The sequence below is a fragment of the Parasteatoda tepidariorum genome, chromosome 11 (assembly GCF_982258835.1).
Source record: "Parasteatoda tepidariorum strain Cologne lab strain chromosome 11, Ptep-v5.0, whole genome shotgun sequence".
NCBI lineage: Eukaryota > Metazoa > Arthropoda > Arachnida > Araneae > Theridiidae > Parasteatoda > Parasteatoda tepidariorum.
In genome coordinates, this window is record NC_141765.1 from 60,917,577 (window position 1) to 60,935,533 (window position 17,957).

Genomic DNA, 17,957 nt, shown 5'->3' on the forward strand with positions numbered 1-17,957 from the left:
GCTCTAGACAACTTGGGAGGGGAGTTCTTCAGTTAGATTGTCAGTAATGAAATAGCTGAAGAATGGAGGAGAACGAATGAAAATAATTTTCAGGCCGATCAGGGTCATCATTGTGTTTTAGGGAATTATCATTGGTCTTTAGTGAATGTAATTTCTTTTTGCATAAAAAATCTTTAAAACTCATAACAGTAAATACTTCAATAAATAAATCCACACAATCTTATCACAAATAATATTTATATTAAATCACATGAAGGTAAATAATTGGTAGCAAACGATCTACAAAACAAACATTCAGCAACACTTTTCAATAAATAATTAATTAATAAATAAAAATTATTTTATCATCCTTGCATGACATATCCATGTACTTTTTATTTCTTTCTCATTTTTAAGAAATTGACGAAGACAACTGTTCCTTTTTCTAGCAATGTCGTAATACCAATAATTACGACAATATTATTTTGTAAAGTTTTTAAGGTTGCACAGTTCAAACCTTCAAACATGTTTATGAAATTGCGTGTCTTCCATCAATCACTCTTGAGTTCTAGGGCCCATACATGTTGTGGCCATCCTGTTCTTCCTTTAGATTTTCTGTCTTTATTTTGCCCAGGTTCAAGATTAGCCTAAAATTGATTGAAAAGAAAAATATTACAAGAAAAATAAGTGTTCACAAGATTTTATATATAATGTGAATTCTTAGAGAGTGTGGGGGCGGAGTTATCGACCATGCCAACCGTCATCTATCAAAATGTACCTCTTGATTAAATCAAGTTAGCATGTCTTATATACCAGTGAATTGATGTTTAATTTTCGTAGTGGTAGTTACGCCACAAGAGTAATCGTATTGAAAGTAAATCTATAAAAATTAAGCAAAATAAAGTAGACAAGATCTAAATTTTGCTAAACATTGAATATCTTACGCGTGACAAATTCAAATGTATGTTTGCAAGCAATTTTTAAACACTATAAATGCAACAATCCCTATAAACTGAAGTGGTAAAATATTACTTGATCAGAAACTATACAAATTGGATTGGACATGTTTCAAGTGCTACCCAGTAATTCCCTATTTCCCCTCCAAGACGAGTAGAATTGCATTTTGCACGTCCCTCTCAGCCACTGTGGCTTTTCTAGTTTTGTTTCTCTTCTTTATTTTTCCATCCTTTTCGGTGCCGAGATGGACTGATCGTAATGACACGGTTCTCACTAGAACACCGAGGTCAAGTATTACTGGTTTCGGCCAGTAAGCAAGCTGATCAAAGTGGGTGACGACTTTGATCAGCCTGCGTAGGGACCGAGAGTGCGCTATTGATTCTTGTTAAACTGTTCTACCGGAAAGTGCTTGACTTCACTTGCAGATCGTCTGGCTACTAAAGCAAAGGAGCCATCCCCTCTTTAGAGGATCAAAATTGCGAAAGCATGTCTTCAGATCATCCTCTCCTCAGGAATATTTCCCAGACCGTCGCCAGTAACCCAATGTGCAGCTCTAGAGCGACGTAAATTAAGTACCTACCTACCTACCATCTTTTTCGTTGGCAACTTTACGTTTTATATTTCAAATCACTTTTGTTTCTTTTCATTCATGTCTGACGAAACTTTAAAAGGGCCGTCTATTTTTGAGCGCTTGAGACATGTCAACCGTTATTTTAAATTTCTATATTTTTGAAGTGAATGAAGTTTATAATCAAGTAATAACTAACCCAGTTGCTAAATAAAAATAAACGTGAACCGAACCACTAAGCCGGGATAGCCTGGTCGGTAGGGAACTGGGTCCATGTCCGAGAGTTAGTGGGTTCGAACCCCGGAGGTCGAAGACTCCTCGTGTTGTAAAATGGTGACTGATGCACGTTAAATCTGTCGAGTCGCAAAGTCCTCCATGTTCCCATAAACAAATCAATACCTCTGGGGGGACTGAATTGGAGATTGATCGTTCTCTGATTCAGGTCAAAATTACGATTTGTAGATGAATGAATGGGTCTGCCCTATAAACGGGCGTGACGTATGGGTGTGGCAGAAGTTAAATTCTTGCCCATAGATGGCGCCACTGGAAAACAAGAACATCGCACCCCTCTGCCTTAACAGGCATACGACAACAGCAACAACAACACTGAGTCACTTTGTAATACTAAGAATGTGTATATAAGTTAATGGTTTCTATTGTAATGCATTTATAATGAAATAGTAGATAACTTGTTAAAAATAAAAATATTAAGTTTTGTTATTACCTAGGTCTTCCTCGCTTTGTAAGTTTTTAGAATTATCAAAGAAAAAAAATAGAGAATTCAGGTTCCGATTTTTTTTTTAAAGTACAAATCTGTAATCTAAAGTGGAGTTTCACGATACATAAAAAGCTCCGAAATCACCCACTTAACACTTTGCCGACCGATAATTGAGATTTCCCCATTTGGCAATAGTTTGTAGTCGTTAAAAAAATGCGCAATGACTTGTTGATACTCTGGTCTAGTTATTCAGCCGGCAAAGTGTTCAAAAAACAATTTTGAAATTCGTATCAGAAATGATTGTTGTTGTTGTTGTTCATTTACGTCGCACTAGAGCTACACAATGGGCTATTGGCGACGGTCTGGGAAACATCCCTGAGGATGATCCGAAGACATGCCATCGCAATTTTGATCCTCTGCAGAGGGGATGGCACCCCCGCTTCGGTAGCCCGACGACCTGCACGCGAAGTCGAGCACTTTATGGTAGAACAGTTTTTAACGAGGACCAATACCGCACACCCTCGGCCCCTACGCAGGCTGATCCAAGTGGTCACCCACCCGCACACTGACCGCAGCCAGTGCTGCTTGTCTTCGGTGATCTGCTGGGAACCGTGTCTTAACGATCAGTCCACTGCGGGACGTATGAGAAATGAAGCTGAAAACTGTACACAATGAGAGTCGTAAATTAATATGAAAGCTAAAAAAAGAAAAGCGTTAGTTAAAAGTTTACGAAACATTAACTTGAAAGGCAGATTAAAAGTACTGAAACCTGTTTTGTTGCCGGAAGAAACAGTGAGAAGTTGAAAAGCGATTATTAGAAACAACTTCAACATTTTTGATTCATTTGTACTTTAAATTTTAATTTGTTAGTATGTTAATAAATATCTCGTTTGTATATTAATTACTCTTGAATATAAATTTGTGACGCCATGCGTAACCTATATTTTTGTGAGATAAATATCTTCAACGAGTATCAATGTTTAATATGGTGCTATGAGTTTTGCATTAGAGTCATAACTTAAAAAAAAGGCAGTCAAATCAAGAGAAACACTAAAGTATACTTAAGGATACTAAAGAAATTAATTTCAAAACTTATTACGAAACCTAATATTTTTTGTCATAATTGTTTTTACGAGTGATAGTGCCATAGATCATATACTGGAGTTGTAACTTCTTTTTAAGAAACGGCAGTCAAGTGTAGGATTATATAAGCGAAATCGTGCTATAATTTTTCTACAAATGACAGTTAATAAACGATTTAAAAATATTAGCACAGCGAAGCTCACATTTTTAAGACATAAATATTTCCTACAAAGAGCAATCTTTTAATGTGTGCTTTAAACTTCGCATTCGATATGTATTTTTTTTCAAACAGCAATGAAGTAAAAAAGCGAATAGAAGGATGTGTGGCTGAACATTTAGCTTTATATTGGACACTTCAGAAATCCCAAAACGTATATTTTTATGACAATGTTTTTTTTATTTAATCTTTAAAATGGTTTTATACACTCTGCTTTGATTTGTGAACTTCTTAAAGGAAACGTTGGCTAAACTTTTAAAGTTAAATTTTTTAACTTTAATAGCTTATCCAATGTTTTTTAGAGAAAATAATTTCTCTAAGTTGCACCCCGATATTTTTCATATATATGACACTTTTTATTTATCATGTTAGCTGAAGACATCAAGTAACTTCATAACTGTAGTCGGAAGTTACTTCCTTAACAACATTTACTTCATAAGGATTTAAAAAAGAAATACATACATATTTAAACAACTTTTATGTGTTAAAAAATAGCCGAGAAAAATTCTACTTTGATACAGAGTATAGTTTTCATTTAATTATTACTTATTTCTTATAAAAAACACAAAAAACTCTTTTCCAAATTTTTGCCTTGAATTTATCGATATTTATTTGAATTACAAGCATAAATATGAAATTATCATAACAATATACGACCACAAATTCTATGAATTACATAACTTCTTCCGAAAATATTCGAAACAGTTACCATGTGCCTAGATATTAAGCGTGCCGGTGCAGCTGGGTAAATATTCTGACGAAGTTATTTAATGTGAAGAAAGAAAGGGAGGAATGCATTCGGATATTTCCCCGCAATCAGTTTTGCGGGAAAGTTCTTACTGTTATTTCTTAGTTATAAAAAACTTCTTATTGAACATTTATGGTATATAATGTGATCTTATATATTATATGGAAACTTGGGGTGTACTTAGCTACCAGTTGAAATATTAAATTTTTAATGATAATATTTTTGCTCGAAATATTAAATTTTCCCAGTTTTCTGGCTATTTCTAGCAAAGGGGAGGAATTCTACAGAACAATATACAGGATTTTAAGTAATAACTGCTTTTAATATACATTTTTATAATCCTTTTCAAAAATGAACGTGAAGAATAAATCGATGAAAAAACTATAGAAATATGTCGAATTAATAGTGAAGAAGACAGAATTATAAAAACACAACCATTTTGATTGCAGAGTATTAATGTAAAGGTTGTTTTTACTTACTTGTCTCTTACTTGCGTTATACAAGTAACATGTTTTGATATTTTTAGTTCTTTCGTCCCCAGTAGTAATTCGTTTAACTTCAATAATTTTTGATTTTTTTTTCCTCACTCAAATATTAATTGCAACACTTAGTGTGTACACTTTTTTTTCGTCATTTTTTACAAGACTCTTAAAAATATATGTTGTAAATGGTGATCGGAACACCTTGTATAATAAAAAAGATCGTGGTTTGTTTTAATACATTTGGTAAAATAGTATGTGGCAATTTAGATTTTTAAAAACTTTTTACAATAAAACTTAGAGAACCAGTAGCTTTACGTGAAGAATTTAAATGCTCGTCGGCTTAAACCTAAAAATTAGGTTTAAATCGACGAAAACAGTTATGAAAACTTAAAAATTTATTTTAAAGCGAATGTATTTCTAAAAGTTTTAAAAACTAGAAGACTTGCAATATTAAGTTACATGCCCAAATATGCTTAGTGTGTAATTATTGTATAACTTGAGCAAAATACAAAAACTCTAAAATACGTTTCGTTAAATTTACTATATTTGGGCGATGAGGATGATCGAGTTTTGGTTTTGAAATTTATTGATAAGTAGAGATATCAGTGATAAGCAAATTCGTTTGGGAGTTAGTTGGAAAAAAAAGGAAAATTTAGTGGACCAATATATTTTAAAACTTTAAAAGACAAGTATAACAATGCAAATATTAATGCTTTAAATGAAACTACATTTTCTTAAACTCAGGTTCGAATTCTGATGCTTTCATTCTGAGATACCTCAAAGGGAAACATACACTCATAATGCAGTAACTGGTATATTGTACACAAGGTGTATAATAACCGCCCTAAATACATGTTTTTAGTGATGCTAGTAAAGATGAAAAATCAAAACGTGTTTGATTGACTAGATATATTAGAGATGGGGTTGGAGGGTGATTATTAGAAATACTTCCAAGTTCAAGTAATCAAATTGGTTTGATTTATTTTTTGTTTGCTTTTCAATTGCTTTTTTGTATTTGGTGGATAGGAAAGAAATGAGCTGAGTCACATGCATAGTAATTTTCAGTATCGAAGAAACACTGCTACGCAATAATCTGAACTATACTTAATATTATTTAATTTTATATAGTTGTACTAAGTTTTGTTAATGAAGAAAACATAAAGTTTGGCAATTAAAACCTTACCTTTTCCTATTTTCCTCAAAAGTTAGGGTTACGTACTTCAGTGCAGCGAATTTTTTTTTTATTCGTAACTTATGAATTATGTGTTTTTTGAATGAACGTTTTCGGAATCAGTTTTCTTTGATTACACAATCTCAGAAATGAATTTTTTTTAGAAGGAGGACCTAATCTGGACCTGGTAGGCTTAAATTAGATTATGGTAGGTTATGCCTGGTTAGAATAGATAGTTTTAGGTTACGTAATAGAATAGGTAAGGGACTGAAGGAAAAATACGGTGATACAGTGAAGAAAAAACCTTAAAAATTTTTTCGGGTCTAATTTCCTTCCGTTTTTTTTTTTTTTTTTTTTTTTTTTTTTTTTTCCTTCTTTTTTTTACAAAAGGAACAATCAAACGCGTTTATGTGACTTGAGTTAAACAATGCAGAGTATCATGGGAACCTTGGCCGAAGAATACCTAAGGTGTTCTTTGTTCGCCAAGATGGGAACTTGAGCAAGCTCTGAGATAGGCTGTTTTGGAACGAATCATTTAAAGTTGTTGACTTCTTTTAAAATAAATTTCAGTTTTCGAGTATAATTTCGAGTATAATTAATTCAGTTTTCGAGTATTTCGGAATTTAATTTTTGGAACTTTTGAGCGACAACATTTTGTCAAAATGATCAATCCGTACTCAATGCCTTCAACACAGTTTTTGATATTTTTGCCACTTAATAATTCTTTTTTATTCCACGCTTCCTCGTATTAAGGGTGTATTTATCAATAATTATGCAAAATCCTGCAAAATTATTTAATTATAACTATGAATTAATATCGGCAAATGTCATCAAGTTTTCGCTTTACTGATCAATCATTACTGTCTTTTTTTCTTTCGTTTTTCTTCTTTTTGTTAAATTCATAATTTAAAAATAAATCTTATGTATTATTTAGGATTATAATTTATTTTAATTAAATTTTTTTTTTTTACTTTCATTGCCAAACAATGTGAAATATTCCTTTAACAACTATTTCTCAAGAATACTTTCCATTTAAGTTGAGGAAAAATAATCAGATTTATACAATATTATAAATTTTTCAATTAAATAATTAGATGGAAACAAGGATGAGTGAAAGAAGGGCAAAGTGAAATTTCTCGTTAACAACGGATAAAGCTGCAAAATATTGAAATTTCTTGAACATTTCATTAGCGCAAACATTAACTTGGGAATATTTTTAAAATCTAGCTGCTAATATTGACTTATGTAGCTTTATATATTTTTTTAAACTGTTCTTATAATTCCTTATGAAGCCCGGTGGCCGAGTGGTAGTGCTCCCTATTCCAGGGTTCTATCCTCGGACCAAGGAAGGTTGACACAGCCTTTCATCCCTTCGAAAAAAAGAGTATGCTCGGAGACTAAACACTGAGGTTCCGCCAAAACTAGAAAAGAGGTAAAGCCACAAATAGAGTAAAACGGAGACAGAGGCACTGAGCTCCAATTCGGAGTGAAGAGAAAAATATATTATGTATATAAGCACATCCGCTAATAAGCACATCCGAAATTAAGCTATCCGCTTTCTATTTAAAATGGATTTATTATGAGTTAGCTTAAGAGACACAAACTATTACAATTTTAGTGGTTCATATTATTATCAAAATTAAGTAGAACAAATTTTATCCCACCGCTCATGAAATGGTTAAGCAAGTTGCCTAGATAAGACCACGTTTAGTTGCCTAACTTGTCATGGTTTAAATGCTAACTATGCACGAGCAACAAATCTATTGAGATAAGATAAATATGGATAAAATGAGGCATCGTGAACACTGCTTGAAAAAGCGACTTATCGACAGTTAATTATTATTAAAACAATGTGGTTTTAGAACCATAATTCCAATTTAAGAAATTATCTCAGATAAGCTTTCATTGAATCAACCCTGATTAAGTGAAATCTTTTTCCAGATAAACTTTCATGGAATCAACCTTCATCAAGTGACATTTTTTCTCCAATGCCAATTCATTCATCATTTGTAGGCCACTCGGCAGATTTGTTAGCCACTCTTTCAGGGACGCCGTAATCGGTAGGTCAGCTTTGATCCCACAGTAAAGACAGATAGTACAGAGAATGAAAGAACATCCATGCTTTGTCTGGGATTTAAACTCAGAACCTTTCTGGTGTGAGATCAGCTCCCTGACCACTACATAGTCCAGTCGGCTGATTAAGTGATATCTAAGCTAAAAAAAAAAAAGAAGAGAGATACAAAAACTCTATCGAAATCTACCGAATCACTAGTGGATTTAAAATCATCAAAACCTGTTAGATTAACGGCTGAAGAAGGTCAAAGCAAAGGTCAATCAAAAATAAATTCTTTCAATTATTTGGTTTAAATCTCGCTTTAGTCAGCAGTGATTCCTCAGATTTTCAAAAGTTTTTTTTCTAAAATTAAATTACAAAATAAATTTAATACATAATTTTAACTTCATTCATTCCTTACAAGGAATCTAAAAATATTTAGTAAGAACTGTGTTTACGGAGCATCTTATTTAGTTTTCTAATAATACATTAAAAAATAAATGAATGAATTTTAACTAACAGCAACTCGGACAATTTTGACAGATTTATTCATCATTTTTATTGGTTGATCCTAAAGAGCATTACATGAGTACTTGTTCTTTTTGAAAGTAAAATTTCGTAAATTATGAGAAAAATTCATCCCGAGTCCAAAACTAATAAATAATGCAGATCATAAAATATAATCAGTTTTATACATTTATGGGTTATTTTTAGTATAAAAATTTCTTTACTTATAGACATTTTTTTTCATTATTTTATGTTCTGAAGAATTCGATATTTCATTCAATTTGTATAATTTAGAGGTTTCGAAAACCAGTGGTACAACTACGAAAAATGGTTTATAAAATTAAACCGTTAGTACGATTCAAATATTATACTAAGCATTTGTATGAAAAAGTTTCTTACCTCATTTAAAACAAACTGCAAAACTGTTATTTTAGTAAAGAAATATTTTTTTTTCTCTCGTCTTTAAAAATGTTGAAGGTTCTAAAAAAGAATTAGGTTCGTTCCACTGAAAGGTTTAGGAAAATTTAGAAAATTTTGATTCCAATAATGGCTATTGATTTATAGTTAAAAAAAATTCAGTAAATGAATAATCATTGATTAATAATTTTTAAGTGTTTGAATATGGGATGTAATTTCTGCTAAAATTCAATTTATTTTATATTTTATTTTACATAAATGAGAAAATGCTTTTAATAATAATTTTATTAATTGTTATTAAAAATTATTATTTTAAATGTTTTTAATAATAATTTTGAGAAAATGTTTTTAATAATAATTTTACTTTTTTAACACGCTTTGCGAAATAACTGCCTTCACGAAGGTTTTCGTTTAAAGGTTAAATAAAATTTTAAAATTCACAGTCGATACTTATTGTTTAGTGAAAATATATAAAAACGCAAGAAAAATACACGTTCAGAGCTTTTGGAGAGGAGTAAATAAATTTGAGTAAATAAATAAAATGTATATATTTCTGGTTGCACATCATTACAGTAAAGTTTACATTTTACCCATTGCATGAAATTAAAAAAATACTACAAAAATTAAAAATAAAAAATGTATGAAAGTATATTTTTTTATTATAAAGGGGAAGGATTTTTTTTCTCTTTTGTTTGTACTGTATCAGTGATATGCTATATTTTATTCTTTTAAAATGTTGCAAACTAAGTTCATTATACGAAAGTGTAGTATCAACAACATTTCAATAAGAAAAAATTACTTTTTCGTTTGTTCGTGCAGCTGTTTCATATAATATTCAAAACCTTTCTCTTATATTTTGCTACTTCAATTTTTCATCACATTGGTAATGCATTTAGTTTTATATTTATCAAGATTGCTTTCTTTTTAGCTTTTGATATTAATTTTTCGTTAAAAAAAACAAACATTTTGAAATATTTTAAGCTGGAGAGCTGTCGTTCGAATATTACAATTTTGGGCACCTTTCTTCTTTTCAGCTATAGTAGTTTAATTTTAAGAATCTTATTGTTAAATTTAAATAAAAAATGTAATCTAGTATAAACAAAATGTACGCTCTAATTAATTTTTTAAAGTTTTAAAACTCCTCGAAGAAAATTTTCTCCAATCATTTATTATCCAAAATGTAGTTTTTATTTTAAGTCTGAAATTTTTCCTACTAGTAACTTTTTCCAAATTTTTTGTTACTTCTTTCTTTTGTTTTAAGAAAAATTTGAAAGTGGATTTTAGGGTCTTGCGTAAGCATTGCTAGTACCTCTCCTTTCTCCTTGTCCATAAAAATAAGCAAATCACAAAACCCTTCCCCCTTTAATTGCTTATGTATGATTTGAACAGCTGGGAGTTCAAGTGATTATTTTCTTGGGTCAACATACGAATATTTCACAGAAATTGATTTTAAATAGGGATGTAGTACAGGGTGCTTTTACTGCCCTTTGTATATATTTTAAATATCCTTTTCTAAAAAGATAACAAAAATGTCTGCACAGTGGGGTTCGCAAATTTACATTTAAGCGAGAAAAAATAAAAATTCTATCAAAATTTGTCGAATTACTATTGAGAAAGGCGGTGCAGGAAAGCCAAAGACAAAATGAATTCGTACAATGTTCATGAATCTAACATTCCTTTGACAGACGTTGTTTTCAAAACACCATCTCTAAAAAAACGACGTGGCAATTTTTTTTTTCGAAAACTGCAAAACCATGTTATGTACAGTGTGAAAAAAAATGGACTACCCTGAATAACTTTTGATCTAATGATCCGATCTTAATGGTTTAAGGGGTTGATCTCAATTGTGTTAATTAAGTCGAACGATATTTTAAATTAAGAAGAGAGAAATTCGAATTCGTTAAAATAAAGGTATGCTTATTCAGAGAAAGAGCGTTTTTGTGTCTGATTTCGATACTTTAAATATTGTTTCCACTAATTAATTAGCCTCTTGAGGTCACCCCTTTGAACCATTAAGATTGGAGTCCTATACCTAGAGCGTGAAGATCCGATCAAAAGTTATTCAGGATAGTCCGTTTATTCTCTTTTTTTTCTTTCTATTACTTTTGCTAATAATTGTCCACTAAAATTTTGTAACGAGAATCTTATAGTAATTTCCTTGAGTAAAAGTAATAAATAAAATTTTTTCAACTGTTCTCAAGTTAACTTTTGGATATTTTACACCTGGCAGAGGTGAACGTAATGTTAGCGATGTTCAAATAAACGAGTTTTCAAAATCTGTTGAAACACTAATGAAGAAGACGGGTCGAAAACATCAAAACTAATTTCATTGCTGGTGTAATTTAAAAAAGTTTATAATAGTCGTTTTCTACTGTCTTCAATAGTGATTTGCTAGATTTTGATTTCGCAAACGCTAAAGTGTATACTTTTTCTTCTTCATTTTAACAAGGATTCTAAAAATGTATATAATGGACGGTCTTTACGGAACCCCTTGTTTAAAAAGGATCGAAATAAATTATTTTTATAATAGAAAGTGTTGGTGACTTATTTCTTAAAAATTATTAGATTTTTTCAAAAAACTAAATAAGTTTTTATTAAAAAAAATGTATTTTTAACTGAGTGATATTTGTTTGGGCGTAAAAACAGGCCTGAGCGAATTGAAAAATGTTTAAGCGAATTGAAAAATCTTTGTGCCTAATTATAAAATTCGTTTATCCAAAGAAAATTTTATTCAAAGTATAACATTTAGTAAATATTTATTATTTAATTTAATAATATATTAAACATTTTTTAATTGTAAGGTAAACGATTTTTTACATAATTTTAAAGAATGCAATTTTAACTCACAAAATCGAAAATTTGAGCAAAATTGGTTCAACATTTCCTAAGAAATCGAATTTTAAAAATTCAATTTCTCAAGAACTATTCGACTAATTTTGCTTTATGCCATAACAAATTGTACTCTTTAAAATGATTTAAAAAATTGCATACTTTGCATTTCAGAATCAGTTTGACTACTATTAAATAAAATTATAAAAAATAATAAATATTTGCTGAAAATTACTTTTTGCATGGAACTATCTTCGGATAAACAAATTTTATAATTTCTCGAAAATTTTAATTATCGAGGTATGGTGAAATAAGCAAAAAGTAAAATTAACATTAAGGGGCCTAAACTTGGGACAACGCTGAATAAACTATAGGGATCATATTTTCCAGATTGCGGCTACAACATATATTTTGTGGGTCAGAAATCCGAATCCTTAGAAAAAAAAGATATGTTTGTTCAAAGAAAATACATTTTTGTGTCTAATTTCGGAACTTAAAATATCGTCTGGCACATTTAAAGTCACCTCCTTAAGCCATTAAGATTGAGTCCTAGAAATGTGAAGAGCCGATCATTAGATTAAAAGTTATTCAGGGTGGTTCGCTTTTTAATTTTGCGCAATGTACGTTAAAATGTCATGATATAAGGAACGAAAACATGTGAGAGAAAACATACTTTTATGGAATATTATCTTCCTTGATGCTGGAGTTTACTTAGGAAATTGCTAGAAACGTTTAAAATTTCCACGATATTCAAGTGGATTTTTTTCATTAGCTATAAAAAATTATTTAAAATTTTTTCTGCGCATGCGCTGTAGGAAAGAATTACTTTAAATGCTCATAGCTTGCGTAATCTTAAACAAATTTTTTCAAGTGAATAATTTTGTTATTAATTGAAAATTGCTCCAAAAATTTGCTTAATTTTGTTGAATATTTTTAAACATACATAATAAATATAATACTACTACGAGGGTTGCTATTTATATTTCTGGCCTTGGCAACAGTAAGTGTTGCTAGGCGACTGCAGACGATTTTAATCGAAAGTTTAATATTTTTAAACATAAATTCAGCAGACGATTTACCATTATAGCTTCATTTGTGTTGTTGACAGTAAATTGAAAAGTTCTTCTCTTTCAAAAAATGGAATTGAATGACTTCTTCTTATTCCCACACATCAAAAATAAATTACGTGGACAACGATTTTTGACCCCCGAAGAAGCGGTTGATGCGTTCAAAACGCATGTTTTGGAGTTACCTCAATCGGACTGGAAGAAGTGCTTTGAAAATTGGTTCAAACGCATGCAAAAGTGTATTGATCATCATGGAGAATATTTTGAAAAACAATAAAACCAATTTCGATTCTACATATATGTTTTTTCATTATTAGGCCAGAAATATAAATAGCAACCCTCGTAATAATAAAAACGTAAGACAAAAAAAAAAAAAAAAATAAATAAATAAATAAATAAATCTATTAAAATGTCCATATCTCCATAAATATTTGAGCCAAATTTACGAAACTTAATGCAATTATTGCAAATAACAGCCAAAGTAATCAATGAAAGTTACACGCTTGTTGCAACATTTCCTGGTATAGGGTGTTTAAAAAGACTTGTTTTAGTTCGTAATTTATTGCTCGTCCCTCAAACCTCTGAAAGTTTTAAAATTCATTAATAAGTAGGAAAAATTGTATGATCTAAACACCTCTAAAATTATCAAATAATACTCCAATTATTACTAGAGAAAATTAAAAAAAATGTCAAAAGCTGAAAGTGTTTGTTCCATTATTGTAGGGTAGTGTAGGTAAAACTTAAACAAAGATATTGTTTATAAATCCTTCTCTTGATAATTAATTATTTGCTTGGGTTCAGACTTCTATAACTGTTTTAATTGTGCGTTCAAAACCTGTGTATGGCAGGGAAGTCCTAAAAATGGTATTTATTTAGTTTTTTTCCCTTCCACCATCGATATCTTATCTCCGATATGGACATTTCTAAGGATTAGAAGTTAAAAGCACTCTATGGACAGCCACAGATAGTGCAGGCCATCCAAAGCAATGGATTAAGATGGCTTGGCTATATCTGGAGAGGTCCAGAAAACAATGCAGTACGAATAGCCACCTTTAAAAATCCTTCTGGATCTCGGGCCAGAGGAAGACCTCCAACTAGATGGCTCGATGACACTACTAAAGATCTCAAAGTAATAAAGATTAACAACTGGAAAAAAGTCGCCATGGATAGGAGACGTTGGAGGCTACGCGTGGTTGAGGCAGCCAAGGCCTGTTAGGGGCTGTCGTGCTGAAGAAGAAGAAGAAGAAGTTAAAAGTAATTCTGCAGTCAATCTACGAGTTCTGGGTAAACTTAAACATTCCAGATTAGTGTTTGGTTACCTCAAAATCACGAAAAAGTTTTCCAGAATAACTTTTGTTTCTTGCTGTTATAATTCTTTTAGTACCAAGTTTGAGTATGCGGTTTTTAGGGCTTGATAGTTTAACAATAATGTACCTCCGGGATACTCTAAGAAATTATTCCCTTCAATAACAGGGTCGACTATTTCTTTTAGTTGTGATGAAAGGTGTCAAAAATTTTAAAAAAATTTCTAGATCATCTTTAAAGGAAGTTAAATACTAATTTTAAACCATATAAGACCATTAACTCAAACTATAAACACTGTCAGATATTACTCGTGGAAATGCATATATAGCCTTAAAATTTTGTTAGCTCTTGTTAAGCATAGAACACTCACCATTTGTTACAACCAATGAAATATTATACATCTAGCGATGATCGGAGCTCAAGCCAATGACTGCTTGTAAGTCAAAAGAGACAAAGATTAGTTGTAAAACCATTTCATTTTTAACTACCAAGACTTATTAATAATTATAGTCCTGCATAGGAAACAGTCTTGTATATGCTTTATATCCTTTAATAAGTCTTGGTAGCTGGGGTTCCTAATTTTTTCAAATATAAGCAAGATATAAAATGGTTTTCCAACGAGATTTTTCTCTATTTTACGGAGCACAAACTGCTCTAGTCAAGTCTTTGATGCTATCGCAATTTATATCCAACCCACACATTTTAAGAAAGAAAGTGTGTTGGATCTTTTAATACTGCTCAATAGAATTTTCATCACATTTTTCAAGTATTTTACCAATGGTACCAGAATGTGACGTTGGTTCAGTTGTTAAGCAAAAATGACGCTGTCCAGTTGTTGTTGTCTAAAAATTAAGAAAGTGCTTTGGTGGTGAATGAATAATAATGATGATCAATATTTTAAAATTGCCATTAAGCCATACGTGATTCAACTTAGAACTAGCACTCGTTTTTATATTTGTATAGTTCAGTGCGCAAAATAAAAACCGAACCACCCTGAATAACTTTTGTTCTAATGATCGGATCTTCACGTTCTATGTTCTTAATGGTTCGAGGGGGTGGCCTCAAATATGCTAATCAATAAGTGCACACGATATTTTAAGTTACGGAATCAGACGCAAAAACTTATTTTCCTTGAATAAACATGCCTTTTTTTCGACAGATATAGTTTTCTGATCCTCGAAATATGGCCACAATATGGGAAATATGATCTCAATAGTTTAGTCAAGTTCTTTTCACCTTTTTACCATATTTCGAGAACTTTTTAGGAGAATTGTGCTTGCACACAGTTATAAAATTCGTTTATCCATAGATAATTCCATGCAAAATATACATTTTAGTAGATATCTATTATTTTTTCTTATTTTGTTTAATGATAGTCGAAAATTTAGGAAAAAGATAGGAATCATTTTTTAAATGTATTTTTTAGGAATGTTACTTTACCTGGAATAATACAAAATTTGAGTGAAATCGGGTAAATAGTTCCTGAGAAATCAAATTTTGAAAAAGTTGTATTTTTAAAAGTCGATATTTCATGAACTATTCGAGAGATTTCGCTCAAATTTTGTATTTTTGCTCTTAAAATGAAAAAAATAAATAATGTGAAAATTATTACACCTTACAAAATTTTATTATTAAATAAAATAATAAAAAGTAATAAAATCATACGTGCAACAATACTAACTAAAAGTTATATTTTGCATTAAGTTATCTTTGAATAAACGAATTTATAATTGTGCTCAAAAACTTTTCAATTCGTTTAAAAAGTTCTCGAAATATATTGCAAAACGCAAAAAGTAAAATTCGCATTAAGTGGTTCGAACTTTGAACCGAACCCGTTCTCTTGACCAAACTATTTGGACCATATTTTCCAGATAGATTGCGGTTACCGCTAGATTTTGGGAGTCAGAAAAAAGGTATGTTTATTCCGAGAAAGTACGTTTTTGTGTCTGATTTCGTAACTTAAAATATCATCTGCACTTGTTAAGTAACATATTTGATTTCCCCCTCGAACCTTTAAGATGGAGTTCTGGAACGTAAAAATCCGATCATTAGATCAAAAGTTATTTAGGGTGGTCCGTTTTTTTTCTCCGCATTGTACGTATTTTGACACGAGGAATTATATTATGCACGCGTGCATATTCTAACAAATACTCATTGTGTAATAACTAGAAAAAAACATGAAACTCATAAAATTAATGATGATAATATTACACTAAAAAATTGATTGTATTTACTGCTACTTTTCAGTCATAGAAGTAAAAATATATTGAGAATAAGAATTGGAAATCGCAGATAATACTTTCCGAGATAAAGGACCATCATCTCAAAGATGCAAGTGTCCGAAACCCATTAGAGTCGATATTACCCGGTTATAAAAAGAGAACTTTTTAATGAACAGGAGGATTTTTCGGTCATGAATTTAAACTGTCATTTATATTGTTTAATCTTGCATTAAGTTGTGTGAAACTTCTTTATTTTTTAACACCCCAAGAAAGAGAAGATATCTGAAAACTAGCACACATTCCTGGAAGACGAGATATTTCGTACATAACATGCGAAGAATCCTGAACTATGAAATATCTCTTCACTGGAACAAATGGAGCATTGATGAATGTGAGATAGATACGGTACTAAGCAAATAATCCTAAGTAACGAGATATCTCATCTAATGTCTAAATGATTAGATATTTACATAGCTAACAGAAGACAAGATATCTCGTACATAATGAACAATCCTAGACAACGATATCTGGTCTCCAATTCGTGAAAGAAGAAATATCAAATATTTAGTGAACAATATAGAATTGCTATATTTATCATCACTTGCTCATAGTGCCAATTGCTGGAAAATTTGAAACCTCGTTCATATTCTGGAGCAAAGGATAGAGGACATTGCTTAGGAGACATAGAGAACATTGCTTAGCGTACAGTTGAAAGCGCTTAGTGAACAAATTATTCCTACAACTGCATGTAACGTACATTTATAGAAAACGAGATATCTTGCCTATATCAATGATAAATAAATTAAATTAATTAATTCTAAATGGATAATTCAGAAAAGAATGGAATAAAACTTACTATTTCTCGCTTTCTTCTTTCTTCTCTAGATTCATATTTCTTACAAAGTTCAGCTTTGAATCCCCCATGCGGTCCAGAATGTGGGTCTTCCTGGGCCAACAAATCCATGAGATAGGCGATATAACTCGTCGCTAATTTCAAAATTTTGATCTTACTAAGCTTTGTGTCTTGTGGTACGTGTGGAATGCACTCACGCAATTCTGCGAAGGCATTGTTGATCGAAAGAGTTCGTCTTCTTTCTTTTCTGTTCGCCGTGACGCGTTTTTTGTATCCCCTTTCGGGTCTCAGTTCACTTCCAACACAAAATTCTTTGTTTTGAATGGGTGATATAAACTCAATTGATGTATCCGGACTATAATTGCTGAAGGACCAACCTAAATATGAAGAATCTGAAGGAGATTGTTGAGATGCCGATGCAATGTCGTAACGATTGCCGTAATAATGCTGAGGATAGGCCGTTGTGTCTGAGCTGCGAAAGAGTTGTTGATAATTTCCCACTAGGCTCATGCTGTGTGACAAGTACAGGATTCGGATGGGTTCTGGTTTGTCTCATGTAATGCGAAAGATTGACTCCTCCCTCAAAAAAGGCGGAGCTTAGTGGTCCATAGTTGCTTACCAAAGGAGGAGAAACTCATGAAGGTATCTGAGTAGGGGATCAAGCAACCATTTTTGTAATTAGATTTAGAAATGCGTCGAAGTCTGTATTTGCACAGAAGATATCTATCACGGGATGTTACGATGTTTCTCTCTGAAATTTAATTAGTTCGTAAGGGATATA

General features: G+C 31.3%; 1 protein-coding gene across 1 annotated transcript; it reads right to left on the reverse strand.

Annotated features, from left to right (window-relative positions):
• Positions 1–223: 223 nt before the first annotated feature.
• LOC107446652 (heart- and neural crest derivatives-expressed protein 2) lies at positions 224–17,736 on the reverse strand. Its single transcript, XM_016061345.4, has 2 exons — positions 17,180–17,736; positions 224–626 (listed from the first exon to the last, which is right to left on the reverse strand). Exons 1-2 carry the CDS (start codon positions 17,684–17,686, stop codon positions 531–533), a joined length of 603 nt encoding a protein of 200 aa, XP_015916831.1. The 5' UTR covers positions 17,687–17,736; the 3' UTR covers positions 224–530.
• Between the last annotated feature and the right edge of the window lie 221 nt (positions 17,737–17,957).